The 17932-nt window shown below is 39.6% G+C and overlaps 1 protein-coding gene across 5 annotated transcripts in view; it reads left to right on the forward strand.

The window, feature by feature from the left end:
* LOC309479816 (uncharacterized protein) overlaps positions 1-15417 on the forward strand; it is a gene marked incomplete at its 5' end in the record, with an annotated part of 97496 nt that extends 82079 nt beyond the window's left edge. For 3 of the 5 annotated variants that reach the window (XM_082144010.1, XM_082144009.1, XM_082144012.1), the window contains 2 exons: positions 9720-11334; positions 15143-15417. In XM_082144010.1, coding sequence (XP_082000136.1) covers positions 9720-11334; positions 15143-15149 — 1622 coding nt within the window. In that variant the 3' untranslated portion in view covers positions 15150-15417. Of the gene's footprint in view, positions 1-1473; positions 1819-9637; positions 11335-15142 lie in introns of those variants that run through there. The other 2 variants (XM_082144011.1, XM_082144008.1) reach the window with 2 other exon arrangements.
* Between the last annotated feature and the right edge of the window lie 2515 nt (positions 15418-17932).

The raw sequence follows: 17932 nt of genomic DNA on the forward strand, positions 1-17932 counted from the left end.
CAATTGTCTTTCCCTCGCATATGCAGCTGTATTGCTTTTTTTTTTTTCATTATAATGGGCTTGAACTCCTCATAAGCCAACATTAAAACTTCTAACTCCGCTTCGGAGAAGTTCGCGGCACGTAACTTTTCACCCTTAAGGCCAATTTATACTTCTGCGTCGAGTGTACGCCGTAGTGTACGTCGTAGGCTACGCACGTAGGCGACGCCGTCGTGAGCATTTATACTTCTGCGAATGTCTGTGTTGCTCTGCAGTTACACCGCCGAAACGCTAGTTGGCGCGGGTGGGTTTTAATGTTCCAGTTCCACTGTGTTTACATTCCTCACGGCTGTTTTGAGTTTAGGTTTCTACGAGCAATGGCGACTGAAGGAGTCATACAGATGGCTGTATTTCCGCACTTCTTCAAGCAATCTCTCGGTCACTTGGTCTATTTCCATGGCTCTTCACTGATCTTCGGAATTTAAAAATGGCGGGCGGGCGGTGCAGAGTGCAGAAGATCATTCCGGAAATGCGTAGGAGGAAAACGCGATGCTATCCAGCCGACCAATCACAGATCTTGCGGTCCGCGTCGCCGCGACGCGTAGTTACATTAGGCTTGTTTGAGATGAGCAAAATCTGCGCAGAACCGATCACCGGTGATCAGCGCGAGATGCATGCCGGTTAGAAATGTGTCCGAGTGCGGTCCGCCTTGCTCTGATGTCATGCTGACGTATGTCAAAAATCTCTCGCGAGCGCAAGGCACACCTGTCGGATTCTGCAGTCGAGCGCAGTTGCTCTCCACCGACTGCGCTAATCAAAAGCATGATGGGAAACGACTTGCTGACGACACAGCTTAATGTTCATTGGTTTAAACAACCGTGATGTATTGTTCTCTTTTAAAATGTTTGATTTTCAAACTCTGATATCATGTTTTATGTGTATACGTTATGTGTGAATATTCCCAAACTACCTAACAGTGCAATCACTATGGTTTATGCAATGTAATTTTTATTAAAAACAAAAACAAAAAAACACATGTCTGTATTAAAGAAAAAAAGACTGATAAACATGTATTTGGAATGGAATTAAATAAGTAGGCTACTTTGGGTGTCTTGTTCATTATATTTATTTTCATATAAAAGCAACAGAACTTAAATTCCATCCAATTTATTAGCAACACTGGGCACGAGCGTGAATCCGGTGAATCCCGCGATATCTGTCTTTGATCTCACAGGTGTCAGATCCACTGCGAGAAGAGAGATCTGTCCGGCTTGCCTGCGCTTTTTTCACTCCTCCTCTTACTGCAGCCTCCTACTCTCGACTACATTTCAGGCGAGGCAAGGCGCATCTCAAACAAGCCTATTTTTGAGGAGGTGCGCGTCAGGGTACGGCGAAGGGTACGACGTATGGTACACGTCAATGCGTATGCTACGCCGTACCTTCTACGCGCACCCGACGCAGAAGTATAAATTGGCCTTTAGTTTCCATGGTGACTCCTGAATTCGGCGTTCCATTGAAAATGCCTTTATATGTTCGCCGTGCGCGCGCATTAACTCGAGGTTATAAGCACTGATGGGCTTTGGCTGGAGATGGAGGAGCTGAACACGCAGCGACAGTGAAAGCACGAGCACGGATTGTTCTGGGAGTTGTGATATACTGTCTCTGATCTATTGCCTACAGTAGATGACGGTAATGCTCTTTTAAGAATGCGAACCGCCAATAAGCCCGAAGAAGAAGAACTGAGGAATGCGGAAGTGACGCGTGTCGCGGAGTAAACATCGACAGCTCCAGCACTGATGAACCCCATTCACTCTCAGTGTTTCTGAAGCATGCTCGCTGGTAAGTTGATGAAATTACTGTGTTTTTCACTTTTAAACACTCCAGCCGTCCTCTCATGAATCTAGGCAGTAGTTGTGTTTTATGTAGCCAGCTTTAGTTAGTGTTTACTGGAAGAGAATAGTTAACTGCAGAGCTTAGTGACCAACACTTCACTAATGTTCGCTACCAGTCAGAAATGTGTAAATTAAACCCTGAGGTCATAGTGAAATAATGTGATGTTGCACTTCATAGTTTTTCTGTCAGCCCTGTTTACATACATGAGGTGGTCAGAATATTAGAAATACATCTGGATATATAAAGCACATAAGTACAGCAGCAGCAGCACCCCCACAAATAAGAAGACCTCAATGCTAAAACCTGTAAATGTGTATAAAATCCTGAACATTATAAAAAAAGCTGAATGTATGGCTGAGCATACAGTATCATAATGCAATAAACTTATAATTTGCATATTGTGTTGGATGAGCAAAATGATCATCCAGCTTCTTCCATAATGTTGTTGTGTAAGAATAACAATTTAAATAACTATAGTGTTTTGTGTAGGCTATATGTTTTTTGTGTGTGTGTGTTTTCATTTACATTTACATTTAGTCATTTAGCAGACGCCCTTATCCAAAGCGACTTACAAATTAGGACTAAGTTCAGCGAGTCATCATAAAGAGGCAAAAGCAACAACAACGCAGGAAGTGCTCAAAATACGAAGTTCTGGTATTAAAAGGTATTAAAAGTTCTGGTATTATTTAAAGGGACTGTGTGTAAGATTGTAATATGTAAGATTTTTTTTTTGCACAGTGTGATATATTTCCTGCAGTTGTGTACTTACAATATCACAAAAGTCTCCAAATATTTTTTATTTCAGAGAAATTCCAATTTTAAATAAGGGCCCGTCCCGAAAAAAAATGTCGCCTGTCAATGACGCAATATCCGCGCTGTCCTCAGTTTCCGCTCGTACTGCCATAGCCATGCCGTAACCATGGCAACAGACGTGGACAACCGCGTAGTGCGTAACGTTTAGCGGCACGCTGTCCTTGTTTCGTTCAAATATTATGGACCATGGCAAGCAGACTTTGGAACAAAAAAGGACTAAAACTAAAAGAGGCTCAATATCAGCGTGGCGTTTTCCAGATGCCGAGAGCTAGCATCCGCGACTAACCTGGACTCGACAGAGCGTCACGAGTTACGACTTGACCGTGACACCGCTCTTGAGCATTCTTTATTAGACAGGTGAGCAAATGTACATAAAACTAATCAATGTTATAAAGCTCAACATGATGAAATGTTAGAATATGATCTGTATGTTATTCTAATGTTGATCTAGATTACTGTTAGTCTCGTATAGCAAACAAACTAACACATAGAATAACATTTTAGCTTTCACCACACTCAAATGCAGTTTAGTGTGATAGTGTAGCGTTAGACTCTGCGTTTCCTCAAGTTTAATTCGTCTGATGAACTGACCTGTGTGTGAGCAGTAAGTCAGCACTTGCGGGAAGTTCAGTAGAAGGAAATGTACTCATTCCTTTATATCTGCGGGACTCGCGTGTGATATCTGTCTATTATAAGCAATCGTGACCTGATTCATACCACAGTCACGATAAAAACATGAATGTTTTCACTCATCCATTAACATTATTAGATCCATCAGCTTGACAGCAAGTCCCATCATTCAGCTCGTCACTGCGTCATCAACGTACGCCTTTGTTACTGTAAGAGGCTAGTGACCCCAAGCGGTGAAAAAAATTACATATTGTAGCTTTAATTTAAAATTATGTACTTCAGAAATCATTCTAATATGATGATCAAGAAACATTTCTCATTATTATCAATGTTGAAAATAGTTTTTATTTTAATTTTATTTGTGCTGCGTTCGACACTATAGATCATCAAATACTCTTAGATCGACTACAAAATTAGCCCATGTATGACCATATTAGCCCGGTTCTGTCAACACTGCATTGGCTCCCTATTAAACATCGTATACATTTTTAAATATTGCTGATTACTTACAAAGCACTAAATGGTTTAGTTCCGCAGTGCTTGAGCGAGCTCTTAAGTCAAGTCAAGTCAAGTTTATTTGTATAGCGCTTTTCACAATACAGATTGTATCAAAGCAGCTTCACAGTATTAAATTAAAATAATACAACAAAGTTTGTTTCAAGAGGAATTTATTGATTGATAAAATTAAATTAAATATCCCCAAAATATCCCCAACTGAGCAAGCCAAAGGCAACAGTGGCAAGGAACCGAAAAACTTAATGCATTATAGTCCTTCACGTCTATTGCGATCTCAATATTCCGGCCAGTTGATAATACCTAGAATATCAAAATTGACTGCTGGCGGATCCTTTTCCTATTTAGCACCAAAGCGACAGTATTGTGGTGGAGACGGGTATGTTAGACAAGGTCGAAGTATTCATAGGACAGTTAGGGGGTAACGTGGAGGCAGGGTGGGGAGTCGCAATGACAATGATAGTAGTCCGAGCTGTGCATACTCGGCACGCGCGCGCGAGGCAGATCTGGCCGCGCCCGGGCTGCTCGTGTGTGACACGGGGTGGTGTGACACGGGGCAGAGGGGCTATAATGCATAGTCCATCGCAAGCTGATGGAAATGCCGGCTTTGTGTGTCATATGAATATATATGTGCCCTATACATGGAATCAGAGTGTCTACTGTATGTAGTAAATGGAAAATCTCTACAGCAAAAGGCCAAACGCTACATGCATTCGGTTTGTTTCTACCATTTATTAGTAATGATTTACACAGTTTGTTTACTACTTACTATTTACCTGAGCATTCAGTATTGTGCAATATAGCATACAGAAGGTGAGGGACATTTTGGGGGGAAAGAAGTGCTGCATTTTATCATTTAAACATGTGACTTTTCATGAAAATTCTATAATCCAAGATCGCCGCCACCATATGACGTCATAATATGCAAATTAGATGGGAAAATGTTTCTCTAATTTACAGAAAGTCTCTATCTTTTATCACTTTTAAGATATAGCCTTTTGAAATTAAGATGTCAAAATCGAACGGTTTAGGAAAAAACCTCTGGCGCCTAAAGGGTTGACAGAGCAGCCATCAAGTGTTAGACTGTATTCTAGGTTATTACATGAGGAGTTTTTTTGTCCAATAATTAGAATCTCTGTTTTTTCAGAATTTAGAAGTAGGAAATTACGAGTCATCCAATTTTTTATATCAGCTATGCATTCCGTTCATTTTGTGAATTGACAAATTTCGTTAAAGGAACACTCCACCGTTTTTTGAAATAGGGCTTATTCACCTTCTTTCCTACATTTAGATAGGTGGGCAAATGCATTTTTGTCTCAGTGCATGCATTGTTTTAGTTTGACAGGGTTGGCTCTAGCTTAGCTTAGCATAATGAATGGAATCCTTTGTTGCCAGCTAGCATGTCCTGAGTAAAAGTGATATAAAAAAATTAAAAAACCCACCTAATTACTTCTTGTGGCCTGCATATTCACAACAAGTACAAATAGCGATGCAGATTAACACTAGACGATTTCCTATGCAGATATTGACTTGGGACTATATTAGGGGGAAGCACAGGTGAAGCACTGCTACTTGGGCACAGAGATATCACGCCCAAGTAGCAGTGCTTCGCCTGTGCTTCCCCCTAATATAGTCCTTAATATATAAGTCAATATCTGCCTAGGAAATCGCCTAGTGTTAATCTGCATCGCTATTTGTACTTGTTGTGAATACGCAGGCCACAAGCAGTAATTAGGTGGGTTTTTTAAATTTTTATATTCCATTCATTGTGCTAAGCTAAGCTAGCGCCGACCCTGTCAAACTAAAACAATGCATGCACTGAGACAAAAATGCATTTGCCCACCTATCTAAATGTAGGAAAGAAAGTGAATAAGCCCTATTTCAAAAAACGGTGGAGTGTTCCTTTAAGTTTTGAAGAAATATACAGCTGAGTATCATCAGCATAACAGTGAAAGCTAATTCCATGTTTCCTAATGATATCTCCTAATGGTAGCATACGAGTGAACAGCAACGGTCCTAGTACTGAGCCTTGAGGTACGCCATACTGAACTTGTGATTAGGGATGTCAACGATTAATCGACGATCGATTAATTGTCGATAATACATTTAATCGATACAACTTATCGATCATCGATTAAGCAGGTCTAAATGCGCGTGCGCGCTGCTCAACCGCGAAACATGTAAAGCGAGCGCGCTGGAGTTATGTTTGGGACCATTTTACACCTTCATCATGACTATAAGTTTGCGTGTGCATTCGCAGCCTTTTGTTTTGTGCAAATGTAAGTTGTAATACTGTTTATTTTCTGTAGGCCTATCTATATCTGATTGATCTCATATTGGATGCATTTGGTTAGGAATTAACTCTGTAGTAAAGCGTCAGCTTCAGCGCGAGCAGCTCAAACGGCAGTGCACGACTAATAATGACTATTGGGACTGTAATATTACATAACATTATAAAGATTACAATATTGTAAATAAAACATGGGTTTAGTTACCGTGTCGCGTTGCTCCAGGAAGACTGCGTCCACAACATGAGTAGTTCTGAATGAATGGCACGTAACTTAGTTCAAGTTCACTTGTGCATGAATTTGCGTCATTTTGTGCAGATATAATTTGTAATATTATGTTTATTTTGAATATATCTGATTAATCTCATATAGGATGCGTTTCTTTTAGATAAATAACGTGCTAGCAAAGTGCTCCAGTTTAACGGTAGCAGATTCATTCAGCGCGTGCAGTTGTTCCAGGAAGAGCGCGTCCACAACAGTCACACATTCTAAGCGCATATGAGGCGGCGTTGGTGACACGTTGTATTAGTAGTTATATTTGATTATTAAATAATTAATTTAATTATCAATCACATCGAAATATTTTACAATCCTACTAGCCCTTTATTTATATTTAAAACCATTCTAATTGATTTGGTGAGGAACATAGCGTTTTGAGCAGCATTTGCAGACACTGTCATGCTGTCATAGCCACTGCAGTAGACGCATATCGCAGTATTAAGGCTAACGATTAATCGATTAATTGATCGTTAATTTAAACGACGATCGATCATGGGAATTTGTGAAAATTGACATCCCTACTTGTGATCGATGAGACATCTCTTCATTTACTGCTACAAACTGATAACGGTCAGATAAGTATGATTTAAACCATGCTAATGCAATTCCACTAATGCCAACATAATTTTCGAGTCTATTTAAAAGAATATTGTGGTCAATGGTGTCAAATGCAGCACTAAGATCGAGTAACACTAATAGAGAGATACAACCACAATCGGATGATAAGAGCAAATCATTTGTGACTCTAACGAGAGCAGTCTCGGTACTATGGTACGGTCTAAATCCGGACTAAAAATCCTTGCAGATATCATTTCTTTCAAGAAAGGAACACAGTTGTGAGGATACTGCCTTTTCTAGTATCTTTGACTGAAAAGGTAGATCCGAGATCGGCCTGTAATTGACTAATTCTGTAGGATCAAGTTGTGTTTTTTTAACAAGCGGTTTAATCATAGCCAGCTTAAAGGTTTTTGGTACGTATCCTAGAGACAAAGACGAATTAATGATATTAAGAAGAGGATCTATGACCTCTGGAAGCATCTCTTTCAGTAGCTTAGTCAGTATAGGGTCTAACATACATGTTATCGATTTAGATCATTTAACGAGTTTAGTAAATTCTTTCTCTCCTATAGCAACGAATGAATCAAATTTTTCCTCAGGGAGACTACAATGCACTCCCTGATGCGATACTGTAGTAGACGGTTGCATAGTTATAATTTTGTCCCTGATATTATCAATCTTGTTAGTAAAGAAGTTCATAAAGTCATTACTGCTGTGTTGCTTGGAAACTTCGGTGCTTGAAGCTTTATTTTTTGTTAGTTTAGCCACCATTTCAAATAAATACCTAGGATTGTTTATTTTCTTCTAATAGGATTGAAAAATAAGCAGATCTAGCAGCTTTTAAAGCCTCCCTGTAAGTAATCAAGCTCTCCTTCCATGAAATGCGAAATACCTCTAGTTTTGTTTTCTTCCAGTTGCGCTCCATTCCTCTGGCTGCTCTCTTAAGGGCCCGAGTGTGCTCGTTGTACCACGGCGTTGGACTATTTTCTTTAATCTTCTTTAAGCGCAACGGAGCAACTGTGTCTAAATTTCTGGAAAAGAGAGAGTTAAAAGTTTCTGTTGCAATGTCTAGTTATTCTAAGCTATCTGGGATGCTGAGATGATGAAACTGATCAGGAAGATTATTAATAAAGCAATCTTTAGTGGCAGAAGTGATAGTTCTAACATATTTGAAACACGGAGTCGGCTTTGCAGCCTTGGCTAAATGAAGTTTACACAAGACTAGATAATGATCTGAGATGTCATCGCTCTGCTGCAGAATTTCAACGACATCAAATTCTATTCCGTGTGATAATATTAGATCTAGAGTATGATTACGACGATGAGTAGGTGATGAACTCCCTGATGAACTCCTTTGTTGTTTTGGCACTGTGTTTTGGGTCATTATCTTGCTGCATGATGAAGGATCTCCCAATCAGTTTGGTTGCATCTTTCTGTAAATTGGCAGACAAAATGTGTCTGTACACTTCTGAGTTCATTTTGCTGCTGCCATCATGTGTTACATCATCAGTGAAGATTAATGAGCCCATCCCAGAAGAAGCCATGCAAGCCCAAGCCATGACATTTCACAGATGAGCTTGTGTGTTTGGGGTCATGAGCAGATCTTTTTTTTATTTTTTTTTTACTTTACCCTTTCCATCACTTTGGTAAAGGTTCATCTTTGTCTCATCAGTCCATGCAACTTTGCCCCAGAATGTTTGAGGCTTGTCTCTGTTCTTTTTGGCAAATTCCAGCCTGGCCTTCATATTCTTCTTGCTAATGAGAGGTTTGCATCTTCTGGTGTAGCCTCTGTACTTTTGTTCATGAAGTCTTCTGCGAACAGTAGATTGTGATACCTTCACTCCTGCCCTCTGGAGGTTGTTGCTGATGTCACTAACAGTTGTTTTAGGGTCTTTCTTTACAGCTCTCACAATGTTTCTGTTGTCAACTGCTGATGTTTTCCTTGGTCTACCCTTTCGAGGTCTGTTACTTAGTATACCAGAGGTTTCTTTATTCCTCGGGACATTCCAAATGGTTGTACTGGCTATGGCCAATGTTTGTGCAATGGCTCTGATTGATTTTCCATTTGATCTTAGCTTCACAATTGCTTGTTTTTCACCCATGGACAGCTCTCTGGTTTTCATGTTGGTTACACGTCTAACTATACATGCAGTCTGCACAGGCAAAACCAAAATCTGAAACTGAGCGCAGACATTCAGTGCTATTTATTGTTTGAATAATCAATGTAATAGGACACACCAGGGCAACAAAACACACCTGCCAGTCACATGTTCCAATACTTTTGGTCACATGAGCAATGGGTGGGTTCAAACAAAAGGTTACATCTTCTAAGTTGTGTATCAGATCCAGATGTAAATACCTGGAAATAAAAGCTGAAATGTTGATCTCTTCCCTCATATTCATCTTTTGATGTCAAACCCAAATATTTTCAGTCTACAGAAGAATGAAAGGAATTGCCACTGTTCCAATACTTTTGGAGGGGACTGTATATCTCCAGATGACAATAGGCAGATGCAAATTATCTATTCGTCACCATTCACTTGCCTCTTGATGCCACCTTTTCCACCCCTTCACAATCATGGAAAGTTTCAAGGACATATAATCAATTTATAAAAAAGCATCAAATTATCATATTTTTTTATAGCAGTTGTCTACTTTCTACCATTACATCAGGGCTCACTTTCATGTCCTTTCACTTTATATTTCTCTCGGTTAATTATTTTGATGTACTGAAAATTAAATTTTATATTTTTTCTTTCATGTCAGACCTGATGGAAGTGAAGGAGGAGAGTGAAGAACTGAGTGAAGTGAAGGAGGAGAGTGAAGAACTGATGGAAGTGAAGGAGGAGATTGAAGAACTGAATGAAGTGAAGGATGAGAGTGAAGAACTGAGTGAAGTGAAGGAGGAGAGTGAAGAACTGAGTGAAGTGAAGGAGGAGAGTGAAGAACTGAATGAAGTGAAGGAGGAGAGTGAAGAACTGAGTGAAGTGAAGGAGGAGAGTGAAGAACTGAATGAAGTGAAGAAGGAGAGTGAAGAACTGAGTGAAGTGAAGGAGGAGAGTGAAGAACTGAGTGAAGTGAAGGAGGAGAGTGAAGAACTGAGTGAAGTGAAGGAGGAGAGTGAAGAACTGAATGAAGTGAAGAAGGAGAGTGAAGAACTGAATGAAGTGAAGAAGGAGAGTGAAGAACTGAATGAAGTAAAGGAGGAGAGTGAAGAACTGAATGAAGTAAAGGAGGAGAGTGAAGAACTGAATGAAGTAAAGGAGGAGAGTGAAGAACTGAATGAAGTAAAGGAGGAGAGTGAAGAACTGAGTGAAGTAAAGGAGGAGAGTGAAGAACTGAGTGAAGTAAAGGAGGAGAGTGAAGAACTGATGGAAGTGAAGGAGGAGAGTGAAGAACTGACATTTTTAAAGGAAAGAACAGCCAAGAAATGTTTTACCTGCACTCAGTGTGGGAAGAATTTCACAAGCAAACATAGTCTTGAGATTCACATGAGGATCCACACTGGAGAACAACCTTACAAGTGTTCACACTGTGACAAGAGATTCAGTCAGTCATTCTCTCTGAAAACACATGAGATGATCCACACTGGAGAGAAACCTTACAAGTGTTCACACTGTGACAAGAGATTCAGGGAGTCATCAAATCTGAAAACACATGAGAGAATCCACACTGGAGAACAACCTTACAAGTGTTCACACTGTGACCAGAGATTCAGTCATTCATCATCTCTGAAAACACATGAGATGATCCACACTGGAGAACAACCTTACAAGTGTTCACACTGCGACAAGAGATTCAGTCAGCCATCATCTCTGAAAACACATGAGAGGATCCACACTGGAGAAAAACCTTACAAGTGTTCACACTGTGACAAGAGATTCAGTCAGCTATCATCTCTGAAAACACATGAGATAATCCACACTGGAGAACAACCTTACAAGTGTTCACACTGCGACAAGAGATTCAGTCATTCATCATCTCTGAAAAGACATGAGATGATCCACACTGGAGATAAACCTTACAAGTGTTCACACTGTGACAAGAGTTTCAGTCAGTCAGCACATCTGCAAACACATGAGATGATTCACACTGGAGAACAACCTTACAAGTGTTCACACTGCGACAAGAGATTCAGTCATTCATCATCTCTGAAAACACATGAGAGGATCCACACTGGAGAGAAACCTTACAAGTGTTCACACTGTGACAAGAGATTCAGTCATTCATCACATCTGAAAAGACATGAGAGGATCCACACTGGAGAGAAGCTGTACGCGTGTGATCAGTGTGGGAAGTGTTTCACTATTAAAAGTCGCCTGAATCTACACATGAAGATCCATGCAGTGGAGAAACCACTTAAACACAGTCTGAAATCACAGTAAGTAGTTTATTTTCATGTGCTGAGCAACCAAGTGTCTTCTGTGTAAGTGAGCCACACATCACTCTATAGCCAAATCTCTCCTCTCCACCTATAGCCGGTGTGTGGTGAGCACAGGACATTTTGTTGATTGATATTTATTAACTTGTGTTCAACCAACAGTAATGTCTATTTTGTCAGTTCAGATCAATGCAAAAAACCACCAATTTGCTCTGACAGTAGGTGGCGCTCATGTAAAGCAGAAATAAAGCACTATACAGGACTCTAGACTGCGACTAAATGGTCTCATTTTGCGACCTTTTTTTTCCTGGCACACGGCAAACAAAAGCAGAATGAAACCGCGCCACTTGTTTGAGCTGCGCAGTGCAAAGAGTTTATCAGCTCAGAGCAATACTAGACAGCGGTTTACTCGTGGGCCGATCTCGATCACGCAACACCATTACTACACAGAGCTGGCAGATTCATGCTACTGCTAACCCGGACGTCGAGGTCACTTCAGTGATTTGGGAAAAGCATGTAAAAGTCCTGGCAGAAAGCGATGCATAAGGATGTAGTGCAACGACGAATTATAATTTTTTCCGAAGTGTTGACAACTTAGTGTTAACTAATAACTGTTGCAAACTGGTACAACCAACAAAATATTAGTGCATTCCTGGAACTGGGCGTCGTTACACTACATCCTTATGCATCGCTTTCTGCCAGTACATTTTCAACAGATCTGATGCCATCACTAGGCTGATTTAAGAATTGAATTTAGGCTGCTATATTTAACTGAGTTCATTTCATTCAGGTGTGAGGATGGTGGATCAGGAAAGACAGGGGAAGGAAACAGGTAGGTCTAACATTAGGTGGAAGTGTAGGGGAGCCACTTGATACCAACAGATTCATTTCTTAATATTATTAATATGGAAAAAGTAATATGGAAAATCTATTACATAATGTTTGTTTGACAATATGACTTAGTGGAGAAGAACACGGGCATCAAGTACAGATGAGACCGGTGATGACATCAGGTAGGAGTTCTATTAGTTAGACCACACAAAACTAAATGTCCAGTATGGTCTGAAGTTCTGTTGACCAACCTATTCACTGTGTCCTTTTTGGGTAAAAAAATAGTGCAGACAGAGATGTAAAGCCACTCACCACTGAGGAGGAATTGGAGGAGAATGAGGTGGAAGAGAATGTGGAACATTGAGGTGAAGAGGAGAGGGAGGTGGAAATGGAACAGAGAGGTGAAGAGGAGAGGGCTGAGACAAGGCCTTACTCAGAAGATCCATCTGACTGGCCACCACCACACCAGATTGGGGACTCATTTAGGCAGTGTATGGTTGAGAATGGCCCACAGAAATGTCCTGATGGGCCGTATCCAAGATCAGACAAGAGTAGATTGTTTTTCCAAAGCATACTGTTTTCGTTCAATGTCCAATGGAGAAAAAGTGCAGTGGGATTAGTTACTGTACTCCAAAAGGACAAATAAAGTGTATTGTTTTGTGTGTAAGCTTTTTGGTGGAGCTAGAGTTGTTGACACGCTTTGTGGTAGGGTACAATAACTTTCAGTGTCTTTCAAAAATGCTGCAGCATCATGAAACCAGTGTTGATCACATAAATGCTTGCCACTGAAGGGGAAGAATGCTAAGTTAGGAGATCCTAAAAATGGAAATTTCCTGGGTGTCCTTGATGTCATAGCACAATATGATGTCACACTAGCAGAGCATCTTAGAAAGGTAGCCTCTAAAGAAACCACAGGATATCTTTCCTGGTGCACTCAAAATAAATTTTTAGATTCAATTTCTGAACGTGTACTTGGTCAAATTAGTGCCCAGGTCAAAGCCTCCAAGTACTTTGCAGTGGAGTTGGATTGCACACATCACATTTCAAAGCAGGAGCTGGCCTCCGTAATAATCCTGTTTGTTCATACAGACGACAACAAGAATGCCACCTTCAATGAGTCTTTTGCTGGCTTCACAGTCGTGAAGGACACAACTGGTAAAGGCCTCACAGAAACACTGACTGGGGTGCTGGATAACCTGGGGTTGGAGTTGACTAACTGTAGGGCCAGAGCTATGACAATGGCTCAAATATGAGGGGTACACAAGGGTGTGCAAGCATTGGTGCAGCAGAAGTGACCAGTTGTTCGGCTTCGGTGAAGAGGTGGGATATTCTGAAAGAATTTGTGGACATTACACTGAAGCCTCTGAGTGATACCAGGTGGGAAGCAAAAATAAACTGTTGTTGGGGGGGATTCTTGATGCTTTGGAAAAGATTGAGGAAGTGGAAAAAGACGGCAAAACTGTCTCAGAGGCAAAGTCGCTGTCTGGCGAGATTGTCAGCATGGAGTTCCTCATGTGCCTCCTGGTTTGGTATGATCTATTGTCAGAGATCACTTATGTCAGCAAGGCAATTCAAGCAGTGAACATCTCGATGGACACTGCCATTGGAATGATAGACTCTCTTAAATAATTCTTGCTTAAGTATAAAGTGGAGGGCTTTCAAAAATCCCTTGACATTGCACGCCGAATAGCCATTGAGATGGATGCTTCCCCTGAGTTTAGAGAGAGACGTTTCAGAAAGCAAAAGAGATTTCATGGTGATGATTCCAGCACTGGCCATTATGAACAGGAACCTGAAACGCAAAATTGTTGCTGCATACCCCTCTGACACTGGGTAGTTGCGGAGGCCAGCTCCTGCTTTGAAATGTCAGGTGTGCAATCCAACTCCACTGCAAAGTACTTGGAGGCTTTAACCTTTAACTAATGCTGTAAACTATGGAGTCAGTTGTAGCCTATAGGCTTCATTAGCCTACTATAATATTGAAGGTAAAAATTTACTTATTTGTATACAAACACTTAAATTACAGTTTTATTTATTTTTATAATAATAAAGTTATATGAAATATAAACATTTAAATGATGGCTGTCATAAAAACTTGCCAGCTTTATTCAAACATGCATTATGAATATATAATATGGTGCATATATTTAGCAAAATGCTCCTCTCTAGAGTTAATTTTTCTAGCCGACCAACGAGTTTATGGTCACTGGATATGGTTTTTCTGAGGTAAATGTGGCGTTACATGACATTGTTTACAAGCTGTTTTACTGACGTCTTTCCAAAGTTGAAACACTGATTGAGGGATTCCATGTCACAGCGCCAAAACGGTATTTGTTTTTGAATTTCGTAAGAAAATGGAATTTGAAATCTGAGACTTTGTTTCATATCAATAGTAACAAAGCACAAAGATTATTGCGATTTATTGGATGGGATGTGCTCAACAATGTTCCATTCATTCATCAACTGAAAACAGGATGACTAATCGATTATTGGGATTTAAGAATCAATATCGGTTTGAAAAAATGAGAATAGATTAAAATCGAGAAATCAATATTTTTTTGCCCAGCCCTAGTATCCATCCATTGAGTTTATTATTATTATTATTATTATTATTATTAGGGATTCAAGCACTTCAGTGCTGAAACCCTATTGTAATTGTTCATTTACCCTTTGGGTAGCTATAACAGGGTTATAGATTAGAGATCGGGCCATAGGTGGCGCTATAACTGTTAAAAAGCTTTAAAAAACACATATTTCATTAGTAAATTGCCTTCTCTGCTTAAAGGCCTTAAAATGCTTGAACCCTGATAAATGCTGCTTGCAGCTTTAATTATTTATTATTGCAAGTGACAATGTTTTTTTTTTTTCAGTTCATAATCAATTAGCATTCAGCTGCAATTTCTACAATCCAACATAACAATTTTAAAGTTCTGAGCTTCATTTCACTAAGTTTTCTTTCTACCGCTGTGATTTTCAGGTGCTGAAGATGAACAAGATGATCAGGAGTGTCTGAGGATTGCTCTGATCGGGAAGACAGGAAATGGGAAGAGTGCAACAGGAAACAGTATTCCGGGAAGAGATGAGATTGTCAGTGAATTAAGACTAGATTCAGTCACGACAGTTTGTGGAAAGAGAGTTGGTGAAGTTGATGGTCGACCAGTAACTGTTGTTGATACTCCAGGTCTCTTTGACACGACACTGACGAATGATCAAGCAGTAAAATAAATATTGAAATGTATTTCCATGTTGTCACCTGGGGCCTGTTTCAGAAAGGGGGTTAAGTGAAAACTCTGAGTATGTTAACCCTAAAATGAGGGAAACTCTGGGTTTTCTGTTTCAGAATGGGAGGTATGTTAAACCTGAGAAAGCAGAGTAAGTCAAGCCTGTTTCTGAAAGAGAGGTAACTTATACTCCGAGTCAGTTACCATGGTAACTTACTCTGTGAACCTAACCTGGTCGGGAGCAGGTTTTCTTCAGTAAACCCAGAGTTTCTTTCGGTCTCCTCCCCTTTTTAAAGAGGAAGTGGTGTTTAAACACCTCATTCATTCTTTAAGTACATTTTTATTAATAAAATTAATCTTTTATTAATAAAAAAAAAAATATATTTTTTTTTTTTTTTTTTTTTAAATAAGATGAAGTCTATATAACTCCTTTACTGGCAACTGAAAACACAGTAGTAGATTAGAGTTACATAATGTAGTTCTAAACAAATTCTACAGAATTAAACTGTGGCATTTACTGGAAATCACTGAACGTGTTCATCTGTGCACCAGAAGTTGCTGGACCGTCCTCCTGCTGTTCTTCCACACTCTGGGGGCGGAGGGAGAGATAAGAATACCCATTTATACTAAGATTTAAACTTAGATTCTATAGGCTACTCCACATAAAAATGTGAAAAAATCAGAATGTGTAGATTGTTTGATGTGTAGACACATAATATTAACTTTACCTCTGTAGGCCTCTCTGTGGCAGCAGAAACTCTTTATCCCCATGTGATGAGCATTTGGTTGAGTACACTTTATAACACTATTTGTCATAATTTCTGGTGTATTGAGTAGGCTACTTACAACTGCCTGGGGTTCTGTTGGGACAGGAGGCTCCAAAAGACAGATATTACCATCAGAATATGTTGGGACCAACAAAAATCCTAACCCAAAGTAAAATAAATGGAAATCTCAAAAATAGCCTATATAAAAAATAACACATTATGTAAACCTCTTACATTTTATGAAGGCCCTTGGATCTTTGGGACTGGCTCTGAAGTCGCTCCAGGAATTCCCTCAGCTGTAAATGCTGCTGCACTGCTAGACACTGGGTGCTTTAGTTATTTAATATCTCAAATGTTTGTAAAGTCAGGTAGCCTACACCCATGATATGCTCAAGCCTTACTTGACTGAATTATATTTTTATATTTAATTTTCAGCTGCTGCCATGTTCTTTTAATGCCTGCAGGATTGCACCTACATGAAAATTAAAATTAGGTTGAATAACATACTGTTCTTCCAGTTTCACCTCTGATATTATAACAGTTGGGTAAGTTACTTGTATTACTATCTACAAATGACATCTTCAACAGTGTAATTAGATTAATGTAATAATGACTATCTTTAGAAATTATTGGTCTACTTATTACTAATTACTAAATCCCATGTCAACCTTAAACACTTGAACAATACAAGGAGAGACAAACAGCACTTTTAATGCTTTCAAATAAACAATTGCATGAATTATTCTTGAATTGACCAAAGTGTGTAGAGGGAGAAGGTTACATTAAAAATATAACTTTTAAAAATGTATGTTAAATAGCCTATACAGAATTGTTCTATAGTCTAATACAATTACATCAGATTAAACTTTAAATTACAGAAGAATTAAGAGTAATCCCTTTAATTAAATTACAGTATTTAGATTACTTGGGAATTAATTTCTTAATGTGAAGAAATATGAAGACCTCTTTTTGTCTGGCGCTGTTGCCATGGTGACTCGTAATATCTGTGCTCCATTGATAATGGCTTTTTATAGTTGTGGTGCACGCGCTTAACTCAGAGTCAGTCAACTCAGAGTTGATTGAACTAACTCATTTCAGCTGTTCTGTAACCGAAAACTCAGAGTTTTCCATCTCAGGGTAAGTCAACTCAGAGTTCAAGTTTTAACTCAGAGTTGGTTGAACCTCCTTATTGAAACAGGCCCCTGGACCTCATGTGTTCATCATTGTGTTGAGTTTGGGAAGATTTACAAGAGAGGAGATGGACACAGTAGATCTGATAAAGAAGATCTTTGTTTGATTTGCCTTGACTGATTGTTGTCATAATTGTCTTTAATTCTGTTTTTGTCAAAAGTTTTTAAAAAAGTGTGTGTGTTGAGTGTGTGTGATGACCTACGCTCATTTGCTGTGTGCCAACAACGGTTAGTTGGCTTGCCAGTTTATCCTTGTGAGGGACCTAGGGCCTGTACCATGAAGGTAGCTGAACAAACTCGGGGTTACAGGATTAGTTTTGAGTTGACAAAACCAAACCGATGCTATCAGGCTTTATTGGTACCATGATGCAGCTCATCAACTTTCTCTGTCAACTCAGGCTTTGATCTTTAAGCTATGATTACTCCACGCGCGCGTGCACATAAAAGAGTGACGTCGACACTGAACAACCAATCGCGGGTAGAGCGTGAGCGATATATTTTCCCGCGGAGGAGCAAGAGATAATCATTCAGAATTACGATGAATTTAAATATGTATTTCAAGCTCGAAACAATATGGTCTCTGCTGCCA

This window comes from Leuciscus leuciscus (assembly GCF_965113295.1).
Source record: "Leuciscus leuciscus genome assembly, chromosome: 1".
In the NCBI taxonomy this organism is placed as follows: Eukaryota; Metazoa; Chordata; class Actinopteri; order Cypriniformes; family Leuciscidae; genus Leuciscus; species Leuciscus leuciscus.